General features: G+C 34.8%; 1 protein-coding gene across 10 annotated transcripts in view; it reads left to right on the top strand.

Annotated features, from left to right (window-relative positions):
- FRY (FRY microtubule binding protein) overlaps nucleotides 1-15,244 on the top strand; it is a 568,375-nt gene that overhangs the window by 404,310 nt on the left and 148,821 nt on the right. For all 10 annotated transcript variants that reach the window (XM_074216094.1, XM_074216087.1, XM_074216086.1 and 7 more), the window contains 3 exons: nucleotides 476-647; nucleotides 1,832-1,964; nucleotides 8,149-8,256. In XM_074216094.1, the coding sequence (XP_074072195.1) occupies nucleotides 476-647; nucleotides 1,832-1,964; nucleotides 8,149-8,256 (413 nt within the window). The remainder of the gene's footprint in view (nucleotides 1-475; nucleotides 648-1,831; nucleotides 1,965-8,148; nucleotides 8,257-15,244) is intronic.

The following is a 15,244-nucleotide window of genomic DNA, read 5'->3' as shown; positions in this document are numbered from 1 at the left end:
TATCACCACCCACCCCCCAAAAAAAACCATTTTTTGTAACAGATAAATAAAACGTTATTCAAGAATATTATAGATGGTTGGAGGACACATCCTAGCCTTTAAAAGTCAGCATTTTGGAAGGCAATTTCTGTAGACCAATGAACCATGAATCAGTTGGAAATCTTTGGTCTGTATGGACCTTTGTACCAAGCTCGCATGGAATTTCATATGCTTCATTGTTTTTAGCAATACTTGTCTTAGGTTTGTACTTTTTCTATGTTAAATTTGAGGTTGATTTATGTGTACATGTGCTCATTCGTATCTTTTCATCTTTCTTACCCCATGTTCATCCCCTTGACCAAATTCAGATAATATGATTAGTATTTTATATGTGAGATGTGGCCAAGCATTGTTTCTTCCAAAGAGTTTTGTTTTATTTCCATAAAAGTTGTAAAAGTCTTTCTTCTTCACCATTGCTATATATCTTCTCCTACAGAGAATGAACATAGGTTTGAGGGCCTTCTTGGTAATAGCTGACAGTTTACAACAGAAAGATGGTGAACCTCCCATGCCAGTCACAGGAGCCGTCCTTCCTTCAGGAAACACCTTGAGAGTGAAGAAAACTTACTTGAGTAAGACTCTAACTGAAGAGGAGGCTAAGATGATAGGTGAGTGACATGCATGTTTTAGATTTTAATCTTCTTGATTTTTTGCAATGATTAAGATATATTTTTCTTTAGTAAACTTATTTTTAAATGGCATTATGAAAGCAATTAGTAAGAAATCTTGTCATCCAGTCTTTTGATTAATTCATGCTGTGCTTTATTAGATTTCTTTTAATCTTCTTGGCACTTCCTGGATGAATATTTTGGCTTCAAAATGTTGAGTTTTTATCTTTGGTCTTTCCAATCTTTTAATATTGATAATCCAAAATCTGCAGCAATGTGCCAAGACATCTGTGTGCTTTAGGAGATAATCCTGTTTATGAAACAGTCCAACCAGAAAAGCTCTATTTTATAGTTCATTTCTTTTTTGTTGTTGTCCTATAGCAAATTGTCCAGTACACGCTTTAAATATCCTAAATTCTACCCTTGAATCTTAATGCCTTCTGAGTTTTTTCTCCACATAAAGTTTTCTCAACAAAATTTATTTTTATTTACCAAAATAGTTTTGAATTTATTTGTGCTGATCTTAAATTCCTACAAAACTTCATAATTTAGAAATCTAGTAAAGAATTTGTATAAAAATTGCTGAGAGACAAATGTATTGGATTTATGGCCTAAAAAGGATAGGGGAAAAAAGCATGAGAAGAAGCTTCCTGTATTAAAATAGTAATCAATAATTGAATAATTTACAAATATGATAAAATAAAAAGTTTAAGCCAGAACCAAAAAAGAAACATGACATTGGGCTTTTCAATTCCATTTTTACAGGGTGTCTGTCTACATGCAATCACTATTTGTGGTCTACTGCAGTATATTAATCCCATATTTAATAGAAAACCATAAAACCATAGTCTTTTCAATATATAGGAATATCTAAAATGTTAATTATATATTGTGCCTCAAGCCTTTCTTCTCTGTTCTGTTAAAATAAATACTGATAGTAAAGCAGTTGCTATTATGAAGCTATTATGAAAATCTTTACCTAGGATAAAGCTTTTCATTCATTCATTTGATTCAATCAGTAATAATGTGATTTTTTTTTTGTGTTAGACAAGAACCAAAATTTTAAATTGGGACAGTGTTTAGGGTATATAATAAAAACTATTTTCTGAGTTTTTCTAACACTCCTGTTAAGACATTTGAATTCCTCAATAAAATATATGTTACACTGCCCATTTCTTTTTCAGGAATGTCTCTGTATTACTCTCAAGTACGAAAAGCTGTGGACAACATTTTAAGACATCTTGATAAAGAAGTGGGAAGATGTATGATGCTGACAAATGTCCAGATGTTAAACAAAGAGCCTGAGGACATGATCACGTAAGTTCTAGCCTTTGAATGAAGATTAGTATTATATTCAGTTTATGCAGTGTTATAGGCTTTTGTAACTCATCATATAGTTTCATTTTATTGCATCTAAAATGGTAAATAAAATATTTTTGGTCAACATTTATATTATATTCAATTACAAAAATTAGTATAAACCCAGAAATTCAATAAATCATTGCAACAAACATAGATTAAGTGCCTACTGTGTTGTTGCTATTGATTTTGTTGTTTGTGATTTGTTCTTGAAGAGGACCACTGCATCAAGGAACTGATGCCATATTATGAAAGTGAATTGGATTTGAGTCAGGGGCAAGAGGGTGATGGGAAAAGTCACCAACCTCACTTTCTCCTCTGGAGTCATTTGGGTCTAGTGGCCAGAGCAAATGCCTGATGTATACAAAACACTGGACTAGCCACTATCTCTTAATTGTATTCCATCCAAAGAAAAAGTAGATCAATACCCAGGAGTATCTGAGCTAGTGTAAATTTTTTTCAGAAAGAGATGTTGAGTAAGCAATTGACTACCAAGCTCTACCTCAGACCCATGCAGTGATATCATGTGGAATGTTACTAATTCCCAGAAAGCACATCCCTTAGAATCTTGCCTTTAGCTCTAATATCACAAGAATTTGCCCAGCATATTAAGCAAAAGTAATTGACCCCCATTAATCACTTCCGATTAAACCAATTATCTCATACTAGATGGCTGGGGCAGTGAGGAGAGTGTGGAGGACCTGGAGTCCTTTTTGGAGTTTGTTTTTGCCTTCTTTCGTTACTCATTCCATCTAGCAATGTATGATGCCTAGTAGGAACTTAATGAATGTTCATTGATTGAATGACTTTTTGGTTAATGATAATTAAAATATACAAATCATAGGATAATTTCTCTAGATTTGAATGATGGGGAGCACACCTTGCTTTGGGTTGATCTTCACAGTAATATCACCAAGTCTGCCTGGGGATTGACCCAGATCATCCTTAATCAAACATCATTCAGGTTTCTAAACTCACCAGTTCTTAAGAGGAACATAGAAGAATCTCTAACTGGAATGATTTCATTCCTCTATACTTTTAGATCATAAAGAAATAATTCCAATGACTGGTGAGATTTTATATATATATATATATATATATATATATATATATATATATATATATATATATATACATATATATATATATAAATATGTGATATCTATAATTCTTTTCATTAAAAGTATTGAAAGAAATACATCTGGGAAATAATCCCTCCTAAATGTTACAATGTTAAATTTTTTCTAATTATATATATATATATTATATATATATTAAAATATTCCATTTATTTATATCTTATACTAATGCCATTCATGTCATTTGTGAATAGTTATTTTCCCCAAAATATTTCTTTTAATGATGTTAATGAAAATAATAATAGCTCACACTTACATAGTACTCTGTGGCTTTCAAAGTGCCTTATTTATGTCTCACTTGGTCTCTACACCAATCCTATGAGCTAAGTACTGGTACTATCCTATTTTAGGTTTGATAAAATTGAGAATTAAGCAGATAATTAGGGTCCAAGTGGCATTTAAACCCAGATCTACCTAAGTCCAAGTCCAACACCCAATCTATTACTATATCAGGATGTATACCTGGTACATAGAGCCCCATACCTAGAGTTCTCTCATTTCTGTCTCTGGATTCCTTCAAGTCTCAGCTAAAATCCCACTTTCTATAAGAATTTTTTCACAGTCCTCCATAATTCTATCTTCTCTCTAAAGCTGATTATCTTTAATTTGTCACATCTGTATCTACATATGTAAAGGCACATATGTATATATATAAATGTATAGATATGTATATTTATATATTTGTACAGATATGTATATGCATATTTGTCTATAATTTTTTAACTATCAGCTCTCCCATTAGACCATGAGCTCTTTGAGATCAGACTTTACTTTTTTTGTTGTAACAGTAGTAGGCACTTAATATTTACTGACTGACTGCCAATAAATAAAATGCATGACTATCAGATATAAATGATGATCAAGAGAAAATATAAATTAAAAGCCTCCTGAGTATGGCTAAAATTATGTAGGGTATGTAAATAATTAATTTGGTTAGTAAATGAGCCCTACTCTATATCATCTTTTGTGAAAAGTGACCCTGGGTGGTCAAAGATAATTCCAGTAGAATCTAAGCTCTGACATGTTTTACTAAGATGGAAAGGCTTCAAGATTACATGTCATACTGCTGAGGGTCAACCTAGCTAAGTTTGAAGTGGTCCATTACATTCCATCCACCAGGTTGTCCATCACCAAGTGATAAATGTTTTAGGTCATAATAATTCATAAAGACCATCTTAGAAAGTGTGGAGAATTATGATATCCATCAACAGAGGGACTGTATACATTGATCAGTTTATGAATCTTTTAAATCATAAAGCAGATCATGTAAAACTTTATAGACGTTTCTTCTTGCTCATGGGACAGTGGATAGAGGGATGAACCTAGATTCAGGAAAACATGAGTTCAAATATGGATTTACTAGTTATATCACCCTGGGCAAGACACTTAACCTCTGTTTATCTCAGTTTCCTCATCTGTAAAATGGGATAACAATAATAATAATAACTTCCTCAGGGGTTGTTCTGAGGATCAAATTAGATAATAATAATAAAGCACCTACCTACCACAATACTTAGCCAAAATAGGTGCCACATAAATGTTAAATATCATCATCATCATCATCATCATCATCATCATCATCATCGTTATTGCCTTTCCCCAAGCTCAATGCTTCAAATAGGATAATGGATAAAATAAGGTTTTACAAATTTAGTTGAGATTTTTTTCCATGATATAACCATATTACTCAATCAATCAAAAAGCATTTATTAAGTATGTATTATGTTTGCCAGACACTGCAAGGCACTGGATATACAAATGCAAGGAACATGGAATATTCACAGAAAATAAATATGGGATAAATATAAAATAAATACCCAGTGCATGGTGAGGGAGAGCAGGGGAAATACGATAGGAAATTTTAATTCTACCTTTTCAAAAATAATATGGAAACTAGATAAACCATTTAAAATAATATGATGCTACACAAAATCAAAAGAGTTAAATACATTTAGCAAGAGTGGAGCTCTCAGTTCAATTCAGCAAACATTATTAAGTGCCTACTAGGTGGCAGAAATTCCTAGGACATCCTAACTTAACAGAGTGCATGAAACCAAGAATCTGGAATTGAAGTTTGTGGTTGTGTCTACAATTTTCCCAGTCCTTCCTCTTCTAGACATGAATTTGAAAATTAAATGTGAATACCACTCTATTCTTTGCCACTTTTTTGAGTGATGCTATTGTTAGACATCTGAGCTAGCTAAAGATAACAGCAATAATAAAAATGTTAATAAATAATTTGACATCTGCTAATAATGTTTCTTAGTTAAAGGTTGCTCATGGTTCTCATGCTTCCCATAAAGAAAGTTACAAAGGATGAGGAAATCATGAGCTAATTAAAGATTTTAATCCAGGCAATGCTTTATCAGTCTTGCAGAGTTGATTTTTCTACTTTAAGCCAGCCAAGGTCAGCTGTTTATAGGCAGCTCTAAAACTAATCCCAGCTGTTGGAAACATCTGGTAAGCAATCTTAGGAGAGTTTTTAAACTATATAAATTAGTACAAATGAAGAACAAGGACAGTTCACCAGGTTCCCATTGTTCTGTATCTAACATGAAAGTTTGGTTTAAAGGCATAACTTCCTGTCAGTAGATGGAAGACACTTCATGATTACCCTTCCTCAGAAATTAAAAAAAATGTCATGAGAAAGGTCTGTTAAAAGGATTAGAATGTCATTCTGTGCTATTTAACTGACACAGAATGCTTGCATTTTAATTTTTTTCATTAACAGTTCTCTACTCAAGATAATAATCTTGTAAATTTTTGCTAAAAAACCAATCTCACGAAGCAAAACATCATCTTAACAAACATTGCAAAATGACTGTCTGACTGTAACTTTCCTATTGCAACTTAGTATATATGTCACCGTGTAAAGAGTGATTGACTTCTCATGCTACCTACCTCCTGACAGAGAAGTGATAGACTCACATTGCATAAAAAGTCCTGTACTTTTAGAGACATGTCCATTTTGAAATTTGCTTTTTGATGGTGATATTTTTTTTCCTTTTTTCTATTTTTAATGAAGAGGCAAGGTGGAAAAGATAGGAAATAAATGCCTTTTTCAATGAAAAAAATAAATTGAGAAAAAACTGTGACCCAAAAAAAGAGTGAAAAGACTTCTAAGTTGTTTTGCATTTTCATTACTATTTTTTTCTTAACAGGATATTAACTTTGAATCAATCTTGAATCTTTGTCAGGAGAATAAGATATTAGAATTTAAATATATGATCATAGCTTCACACTTAATAAATTATCTTAAAGCATTTCTAGCTGATTTCATTTTTCTAGAAAATTATTTAGAAAGTAAGTGGCAAAGAATCAAATGGGCCATGTACTTAAAACAGTGAAAAGTCAAAGCAGTTTGCCATGAAATTGTTTCCTTGTTAAATTTTATACAGTGTAGATAAAGGATGGTTGGGATGTTCAAGGCAATTATGTTTTGTGTACATCCTGCATATTCTCAGCAATGTGATTGAAAAAGAGATGGAATTTTCTACCAGAGCTCTATCTTATCTAGCTACGTAATTTCAAAAGTCATAAATCTCTTGTACTATTATCCCCATAGTATGGCTATGCTCATTTTTTCAACAGGGCTGGGTTGTGGAGCACAGTTTTTGGTGTTAGATCCCCAGAAGATGTATAAAGGAGGATAAACCTACATGAGATACCTTGTGGTCTATTGGAAGAGACAGCAATCTCATGTCATTAATGCTGTATTTCTGAATATTGTCTTTAGGAATGAATGTAGGGCAATCCTCACTGATACTATGTTCATACATATGTTTGAGTGTGGTGATCTTTTCAATAGGGATACAGATAGGGACTGGAATTATGTTTTGATTGTTTTAGGGAACTTCCAGATGAAAAAACTCCCTCTAATAAGTGGGTCAAGTGTTGCTTAGATCACAGAGATTAAGCAATTTACCCAACCAGTAAGTGTAAGAGATGTAATGTAAACCTAGGACTTTCTGATTCCAAGCCTGGTTTTCTATCTGCTATTCCATATTGGTTTTCATAGTTTCAATGTAGCCAATAGATGCTCAGCACCATGGACCTCCAGAATGAATGAATGGCAAAACACTTAAGAATATGACAGAGTATAGTAGAAAGAGCAATAGATTTGTAAATTTGCCATTTGAATCAGATTATCTTGATTATAATCTTGACATTGCCACTTCTTACCTATTTGACCTTGACCAATTCTTTCTCTCTGTGACTTTCAGTTTCCTCAACTGTGAGAGAAATAAAAGAGAATTGAACTCAATGACTCTTAGGGCCCTACCAATTCTAACATCCTATGATACTGATATCAAAATTTTGGTGAATCAATATTTTCTCCTCAAATCTGCAGCTGTATCTTTCATTTAAACTTTTCTTCAAATCTCTTGGAGCTGAGTAGTCTAGATGTTTATATGTTAGAAAATAATTTAATATAATAACTTTAATACCAGACTAGGAGGAGACCTGAATTCTCATCCCATCTCTACCACAGACTTGTTCAGCTCATTTAGCTTTGTTGAGTCTCAGTTTACTAATCTGAAAAATAAGGGAGCTGGACTCAATAGTCTCTAACATAGCTATCTTTAAACTTTTGTGATTTCCTATACCTATGATAATGATAATGTTTGTTCTTCATTCCGAAAAAAGACATAACATCAGGGCATGATGTCATGACAAGCAAGTGAACTAGATTTGAGGGAGGGGGTGTTATGTTAAGTCACCAGCCTCACTTTCTCCTCCAGAGCCATATGGATCCAGCAGCTAGATATGGAGTAGTCTGACTGGAGGTGGCCCTAAATGTGAGATAGTAAGGGTTAAGTGACTTGCCCAAGGTCAGTAAGTGTCAAGTGTCTGAGGCTGGATTAGAACTCCTGTCCTCTTGACTCCAGTGCTTCCATCCACTGCATTATCTACCTGCTCATATACCTGTATGTATAAATAGAGATAGTTCACTTTGTTTTAATTTTCAGAACTTTTAGTTATATATAGTTTTCATTTTTTAGGGGTGAGAGAAAGCCAAAAATTGACCTTTTCCGAACCTGTGTTGCTGCAATTCCTCGACTGCTTCCTGATGGGATGTCCAAACTTGAGCTGATTGACCTGCTGGCCAGGTAAGTAAGCAAACAGTGCAGTGATTTGGGGGGAGAACAGACTATAATTGATTTCTTTGCTTTGTAATATTTCCCATAAGACAGATTGGTTGTTACCTTGACAAGGTACATACTATCAGCAAGCCACTGTTAGGCACTTTGGGGCATACTGAGAAATGGAACATGACTTCAAGAAATAGATCATCTTGAGTGAACAAGTTATGTATATCTAGAGTGCCGGTACCAAATGTTTTTTTTTAATCAACTCCAGTGGTTCCCTATCAGCTCCTAAGGGTTCTGTGAGATCACAGTTATTTTCATTATAATACTAAGATTTTTTAATATAGTAAACATCATACTCTACTTCCTCTCCAAACATGCATTTATAAAATATCTACTGTGTCAGATTCTGTGTTAATTCCTTGAGATAAAATAAGAGTAAAACAGTCCTTCTCTTCAAAAAACTAAAATTCTCTGTGGGGGGGGGGTAAGATTAGGGGGAAAATTGTAAAACTCAAAATAAATAAAATCTTTAATTTAAAAAAAACTAAGATTCTGTCAGTGGGACAGTTGCAGATATGTAGATAATGAATAAATAGTATAAATAATATCATATAAATAGAATAAATGAATAAATAGTAATGGGAAAGGGTGCCTTGAAAGACTCCCTGTGAAAGAAAGGTGGTATTTAAGCCAAACCTTTGAAGGAAAGATTCTGAGGATAGAGGAGAGAAAGGAAAGCTCTCCAGGAAGGAGAGAGAGGGATGACAGGGTGGAGGCACATATTCAGGAAACTTGAGTATCAGGTAAGAAGAATGGTAAGGAGACCAATTTGTCCAAACCTTAGATTGTATGATGGGAGGAGTAATATCTGATAAGGCTGGAGAAAGCTAGATTGGGACCGGGTTGTGAAGAGTTTTACATTCCAAACAAAGGACTTTGAATTTAATCCTAGAGGTATTTAGGAGCCACTGGTATAAGTGGAGAACTTGAATGATTGCTCAGTGATTTGAAATGCTACCCACCCTAACCAAGCCTAGCTAAAATTCTATCTATGAAGACTTCAGTGTTCTGCCAGCAGAAAAAGATCACTCCATCCTGTCAACCTAGCACTTTGCTCAAACATCTCTCATGTATTTTTATATTATTGCTTTGTATTAAATTTCATTTATTTGTAAACCCTTAATTGTGCTATAAGTCACTTAAAAGTGAGGCCCATGACTTAATTATTTTTGTGTCCACTTTAGAATATAACCTGATATCCTCACACATATTAAGTAAAACCCTTGCCCTCCCCCAAAAAAGTTAGCATTGTGCTAGATTTCAAATCTTGTCTCTTTTTGTCTTTCTATGAACTTGGGGTGAACTTTTAATTAACGTCTTCCACAACTTAAGGTTTTACAGTTTAAGAAAAAACAGCTCCTTTATGGACAGTAGTTAATGGATATGAAATATTTTGCCAACTTTAAAGAATTGTATAAAGGTCAGCAGTTATTATTTGCTCTATGCAAACATTTATAACCCTGGAGGGTTGGGTTGTTATCTCCTGCTGAATAGATAGGATAAAGAACAAGGGCTGGATGCAGACCAAGGAAAGATTAAAGAATGGAGAATGCATTACTGAAGCTAAACATATAGGAGGGCTGTCTCTGCTTTTATGTTTCCTCTTTAAGAACAGGATTAGAAAGGAGGTTCCATATTTCTACTTTTTATTTTGATGATGCCTAAATTGATAGATTTGGAGGCCGGACCCAAAAGATCTTGGGATTGAACTTCTCTGTTCTCCAGAATCTATGTGTACCTCTGTGACAACCACTAAATTGAGATCTTATGAGATTCTTAAAGGGAGCTAAAGACAGAGTGTCTGACTAGTCCGTGTAGAGGACTGATCTTCTCTTTACAGCTTAATCTAACAAGGCCTGAGTCATGTAGTGGAGGGAATCCTATTCTATTTCATTGGAATGCAATTGCTATTTTTAGTGTGGCATGTTTATTATTATGTACATTCTTACCAAGCCAAAGGCAATGGGTGCTGTTTTTATAAGTCAAAAGAACAAATAAAATATTCTTCTGCCTCCCAGTCCTGAGAAGTTAAGAACATGGCAAGATGTTTGTCAGAGTCTATTACAGAACCTTTGTCATAGAAAACCTTAGTCAATTCACCTCAGATAAAATTAATTATCGATCTCTGACCTCACCCCAAAATAGGCATCTTCAAACATTCTAGGGACCCAGAGGACACAAATCAAATAGCATATTTTCCAACAATCAAGATATATATATATATATGGCAGGCAATATATGAAAGAACCGGAGAGCTTATAGAATTTATCATTTTACATGTACCACTGTTATTGGCCTGTAGAAAAGTGCTACCCTAATTTTCAATTATTAAACTAACTTAAAGAGAATCTTTGCCATTTCTTACTAAAAGGATAATGTGTGATCTGAAGTGTTGTTCAAAGGATGATCTGAAGTGTCTGAATTCAAAGAGTATCTCTGGTTTACTAAAGACTAGGCATCTGTTTTTTTTAACATGTCCTTCTGGTTTTTTTGTGATTCAGTATTCAAACTTGCTTAGGTAATACAACCATGAACAAATTATCATATACTTGAAATGACATATTGTTTTGTGTGATGAAAAGTATTTGTTCATGGCAAGCCAAATCAGCAAACATTTTTTAAACACTTAATATATGCTGAACACTGTGCTATATACTGAAAATGCAAATACAAGGAGAAAAAATAGATAGGTCCTGTCCTCAAGGAACTTACAACCTAAAGAGGAAGACAACTAAAAACAAAACATAAAAGAGGTGAAAAGGGAAGAAAAGGAAGGGAGAAGTACCTGCAAAGGATGGAGGATGGCTCATCTTGGCCTTTCCTTATAATGGAGGATCCAAGTAGCAATAAAAACGAAAATCCCAAAGTCTCAGATCTAGAGAAGTGACCACATCAAACTATATATTTTCATTTCCCCAAATAGTAACCCTTTCAAAATTTTCCAGAGAGATGAGAATCTATTTTGGTTTTTGTAAATAGTCATGCTAGCTAGGACCACTGCAAACATACTTTATTTTTCTCTGGTTGACCCTATTACTTCTTCCACAGAAATTTTCCAAACTTTTCCTCTGTCTTCAGACTACTACACTACCTCTACCACCTTTCTTCATCGTAGAGAACTTAGCTTTCTTCTTGATTCCAGATCTCTGTAATACATGGACTTAACACTTTTCAAAGAAAGTCAAACTTCATTAATCAACATATGCAAACAATACAAACAAAAGTACCTAACATTCTTTTTAAAAGACCCCTAAACCTCTTTCTTTCTTTTTTTTTTTTTGGTTTTTTTGCAAGGCAATGGGGTTAAGTGGCTTGCCCAAGGCCACACAACTAGGTAGTTATTAAGTGACTGAGGTTGGATTTGAACCCAGGTACTCCTGGGCCGGTGCTTTATCCACTGCACCACCTAGCCGCCCCCCAAGCCTCTTTCTTAGCAATGCTCATGACAGATTTCTCTCTCTGTCCAGCTGGAGGCTTTGTGTCTCCTTCCTAGGTGATTGTCTAACAAGTTTGTATCAATCTGCACTGCCTTCAAGTGACCACAGACTATTTGAGTCTCATATGTGGGAAATGCAGGAGCCATTCCAGTCAAGATGAGACAGTGGCTAATAGAGTGTCTCGTGGGCTTCTTGTAGTTCTAGCTATAGTTTATCATAGAAACTCCTGTTGAAGTTGTTTATAACATTTTTCCTCTTGGTATTGTATCCTATCAGAGTCTACATATACTGATTAGTTTTTAATAATATATGAATATGTGTTTAAGACATCAAACTGCATAGGTTCTTTTATATTTCTCTTTTTCATCAATTGTATGTAAAAAAAAATTTTAACATTCATTTTTAAAAATTTTCAATTCTAAATACTCTCTCCTTCCCTCTACTCTTCCTCTTTAAGAAGACAGGTATTTATCTTAAGCAAGAAACAACAATGTAGTCAAAATAATTCAGTCACAAATGGAGACTATAAACAAAATGATATTAGTTGTACTAAATTGACAAACATTCCTATTCTCTTACTTAGGTAATAAAACTTATTTTTACTAATACTTCAAAATCTTTCCTGATTATTCCCATATCTATTCCTCCAACATCATTCTCTGAGGAAGAGGTGGCCCTTCTCTAGCCAAGGAGAACCCCATACTCACATACTTCTAATCTGATCCATTTCCATTTCATCAATTAGGAAACTTCTCCCTCAATCATTTCCTCTCTTTCTCTTATCTTCAGGGTCTTCTTATCCATTAGCTCCTTTCCCATTGCCCATAAATGTACCTATCTCTACTTTAAAAAAAATCAAAACTTAATTAAAATTAAAATTAATTGAAACAATTGGGTTTCCCCTCATAATATTGTCCTATATTTCTTCTCATTCACCATTAAAATCCTAGAAAGGGATATAATATTCTATTCTTTTTTTTTAGGTTTTTTTTTTTTGCAAGGCCATGGGGTTAAGTGACTTGCCCAAGGCCACACAGCTAGGTAATTATTAAGTGAGTGTCTGAGGCCGGATATTAACTCAAGGACTCCTGACTCCAGGGCTGGTGCTCTATCCACTGCGCCACCTAGCCACCCCATAATATTCTATTCTTTAATGCTTCTATTTCCTCACCTTCTCCTTAGCTTCTCAATCCCTTGCCATTCAATTTCTTACCCCGGGAACTAAAATCAACTGAATGTTGTCTAGCTTAATGACTAGTATGTATTTAATACTTCAAGGTTTATAGTCCCTTTGCATATGTTATTTCATTTGCTCCTTAGAGAAGTCCTGTGAGATAGAGGGTATTACCAATCTTATCTCTGTAACTTTTGATTTTGCTGTCATTGCCTTCTCCAAGACTCTCTCCTTCTCTTATTTTCTTGATCATTCTCAGTCTTCTTTACTCAAATCTATTCATAGTCTACTTTTTCATTCTTTTTTCTTTCTTCAGACTTTCTTCCTTGATGAGTTCAGTTAACATCTCTTGGCAGATGACACTGAATTCAATATATCCAGAAATCAAAGTTAAGCTAATCAACCTAAAACTTGAAATTCTATTTTCTTCCCCTTTTAGAAAAGTAGGGCATTTGGGGAGGCTAGGTGGCGCAGTGGATAGAGCACCAGCCCTGGAGTCAAGGGTACCGAGTTCAAATGTGACCTCAGACACTTAATAATTACCTAGCTGTGTGGCCTTGGGCAAGCCACTTAACCCCATTGCCTTGCAAAAACCTAAAAAAAAAAAAAAAAGTGGGACATTTGCCTATTTTCATTTCTTTGGTATTTTTTCATTCTTCACAGTTTCTCAGATCTCTGAGAGTAATCAAAAGTACATTTTTTTCAGTGTCTTGGTATATAAAATTCACTGTTCTGTCATTTCAGTTCTATCTAACATTGACTTCATTTGGGGTTTTCTTGGCAGATACTGGAATGGTTTCTCATTTCCTTCTCTAGCTAATTTTACAGATGAGGAAACTGATGCAAATAAGCTTAAGTGACTTTTCCAGGGTTACAGGGCTAGGTAGTGTCTGAGGCTGAATTTGGACTCTGAAAGAGGAGTCTTCCAGACTTCACACCCAGCATTCTACCCACTGTTATCCCCAGCTACCTCATACAATTCAGTAGGTGACCTGACTTCTTTGAATACAACTCAGTTCTCTTCCTTATTTCTTCTCTTGTCCCCAAACACCACAAAAATTACTTTATACATTGTCCTTAATGCTTTTTATTTAAAATCTTAACTCATACCAAGTGTTACCCTTCTTGATATCATACTTAGACAATTTTACCTTTCCTGGTACTCTCTCTGACCCATTTAATCATTCTTTCTTTGTCTCTTCCACTGTTTATCCCTCTGCTTTTCTCTCTTCATGTTCAACTTTTATTAAACACTAACTGAGTACCAGACATCATGATGAGACCTGAAGATACAAATTCAAGGAAGAAAAATAGTCCCCAGAGGCAGTTAGGTGGTGCAGTGGTTAGAGCACCAGCCCTGGAGTCAGGAGGATGTGAGTTCAAATCCAGCCTCAGTGTGACCTTCAGCAAGTCACTTAACCCCACTGCCTTGCAAGAACCAAAAAGAAAAGAGAGAGGGAAAGGCCCAGACCTCAAGTAGTCTAAATTCTAATTAGGGAAGATAACATATAAAAGGGAACTGTAGAGTGGGATGAGGGGAGGGTGAGACATGCAGCTGAATCAAGGTGATATGAAGACCTGAGCCTCTGTATGACCCAAAACTCAGGAACCTCAACAGAGTCCAGATCACTCTGGAGCAGAGGTGGAGAGGCAGGATAGTATGAAGAAGTCTGAGACTCATCTACCACCAGGACCACAGCTTTGCAAATGGCTTCCAATATCTCTATCTCCAAGCCTAATATCTCTCAAACTCTAGAACTACAAATCCAGATCTGCATCTTCAGCCACCTATAGGACATTCATTTGGATGTCCTAACAGTACCTCAAACTCATTAAGTCCCAAATTACATTTATCATCTTTTCCCCAAAAACCTTCATTTTTTCCCCCTTGGAACCATTCCCCTAATTCTGTAACTATGATATCTTTCAAATATGTCCAATGACCCTTATGCTACACAGGACCTCATTGTATCTACCTCTCTGAACTGTTTCCTCTGTCTCATAAAATTCTTTCCACTAATAATCTCTCCCACCCTCCAATCTATGCTTCCCACAGCTGCCAAAATAATCTTTTTTATGACTAGATCTAGGTATATCATGCCAGTGCTTGAAAAGATAAATCCTTTAGTGATTTCCAGGGGCCTATCAATTAATATTCAAACTCCTTCATTCCTTTCAATTCAATATCGAATATGTCATACAACACAATCTCACCTCCATGCCTTTTGCTTACATTTTTCTCTATCCTTGAAATGTCCTACCCCCCCGTCACATTGCCTTTTAGCTTCTTTCTCTACTGTCCCTCTCAGATGCTACCTATTCCATATGAAGTCTC

This window comes from Macrotis lagotis, chromosome 1, assembly GCF_037893015.1.
Source record: "Macrotis lagotis isolate mMagLag1 chromosome 1, bilby.v1.9.chrom.fasta, whole genome shotgun sequence".
In the NCBI taxonomy this organism is placed as follows: Eukaryota; Metazoa; Chordata; class Mammalia; order Peramelemorphia; family Peramelidae; genus Macrotis; species Macrotis lagotis.
This window is presented reverse-complemented; position numbering and strand designations above follow the sequence as displayed.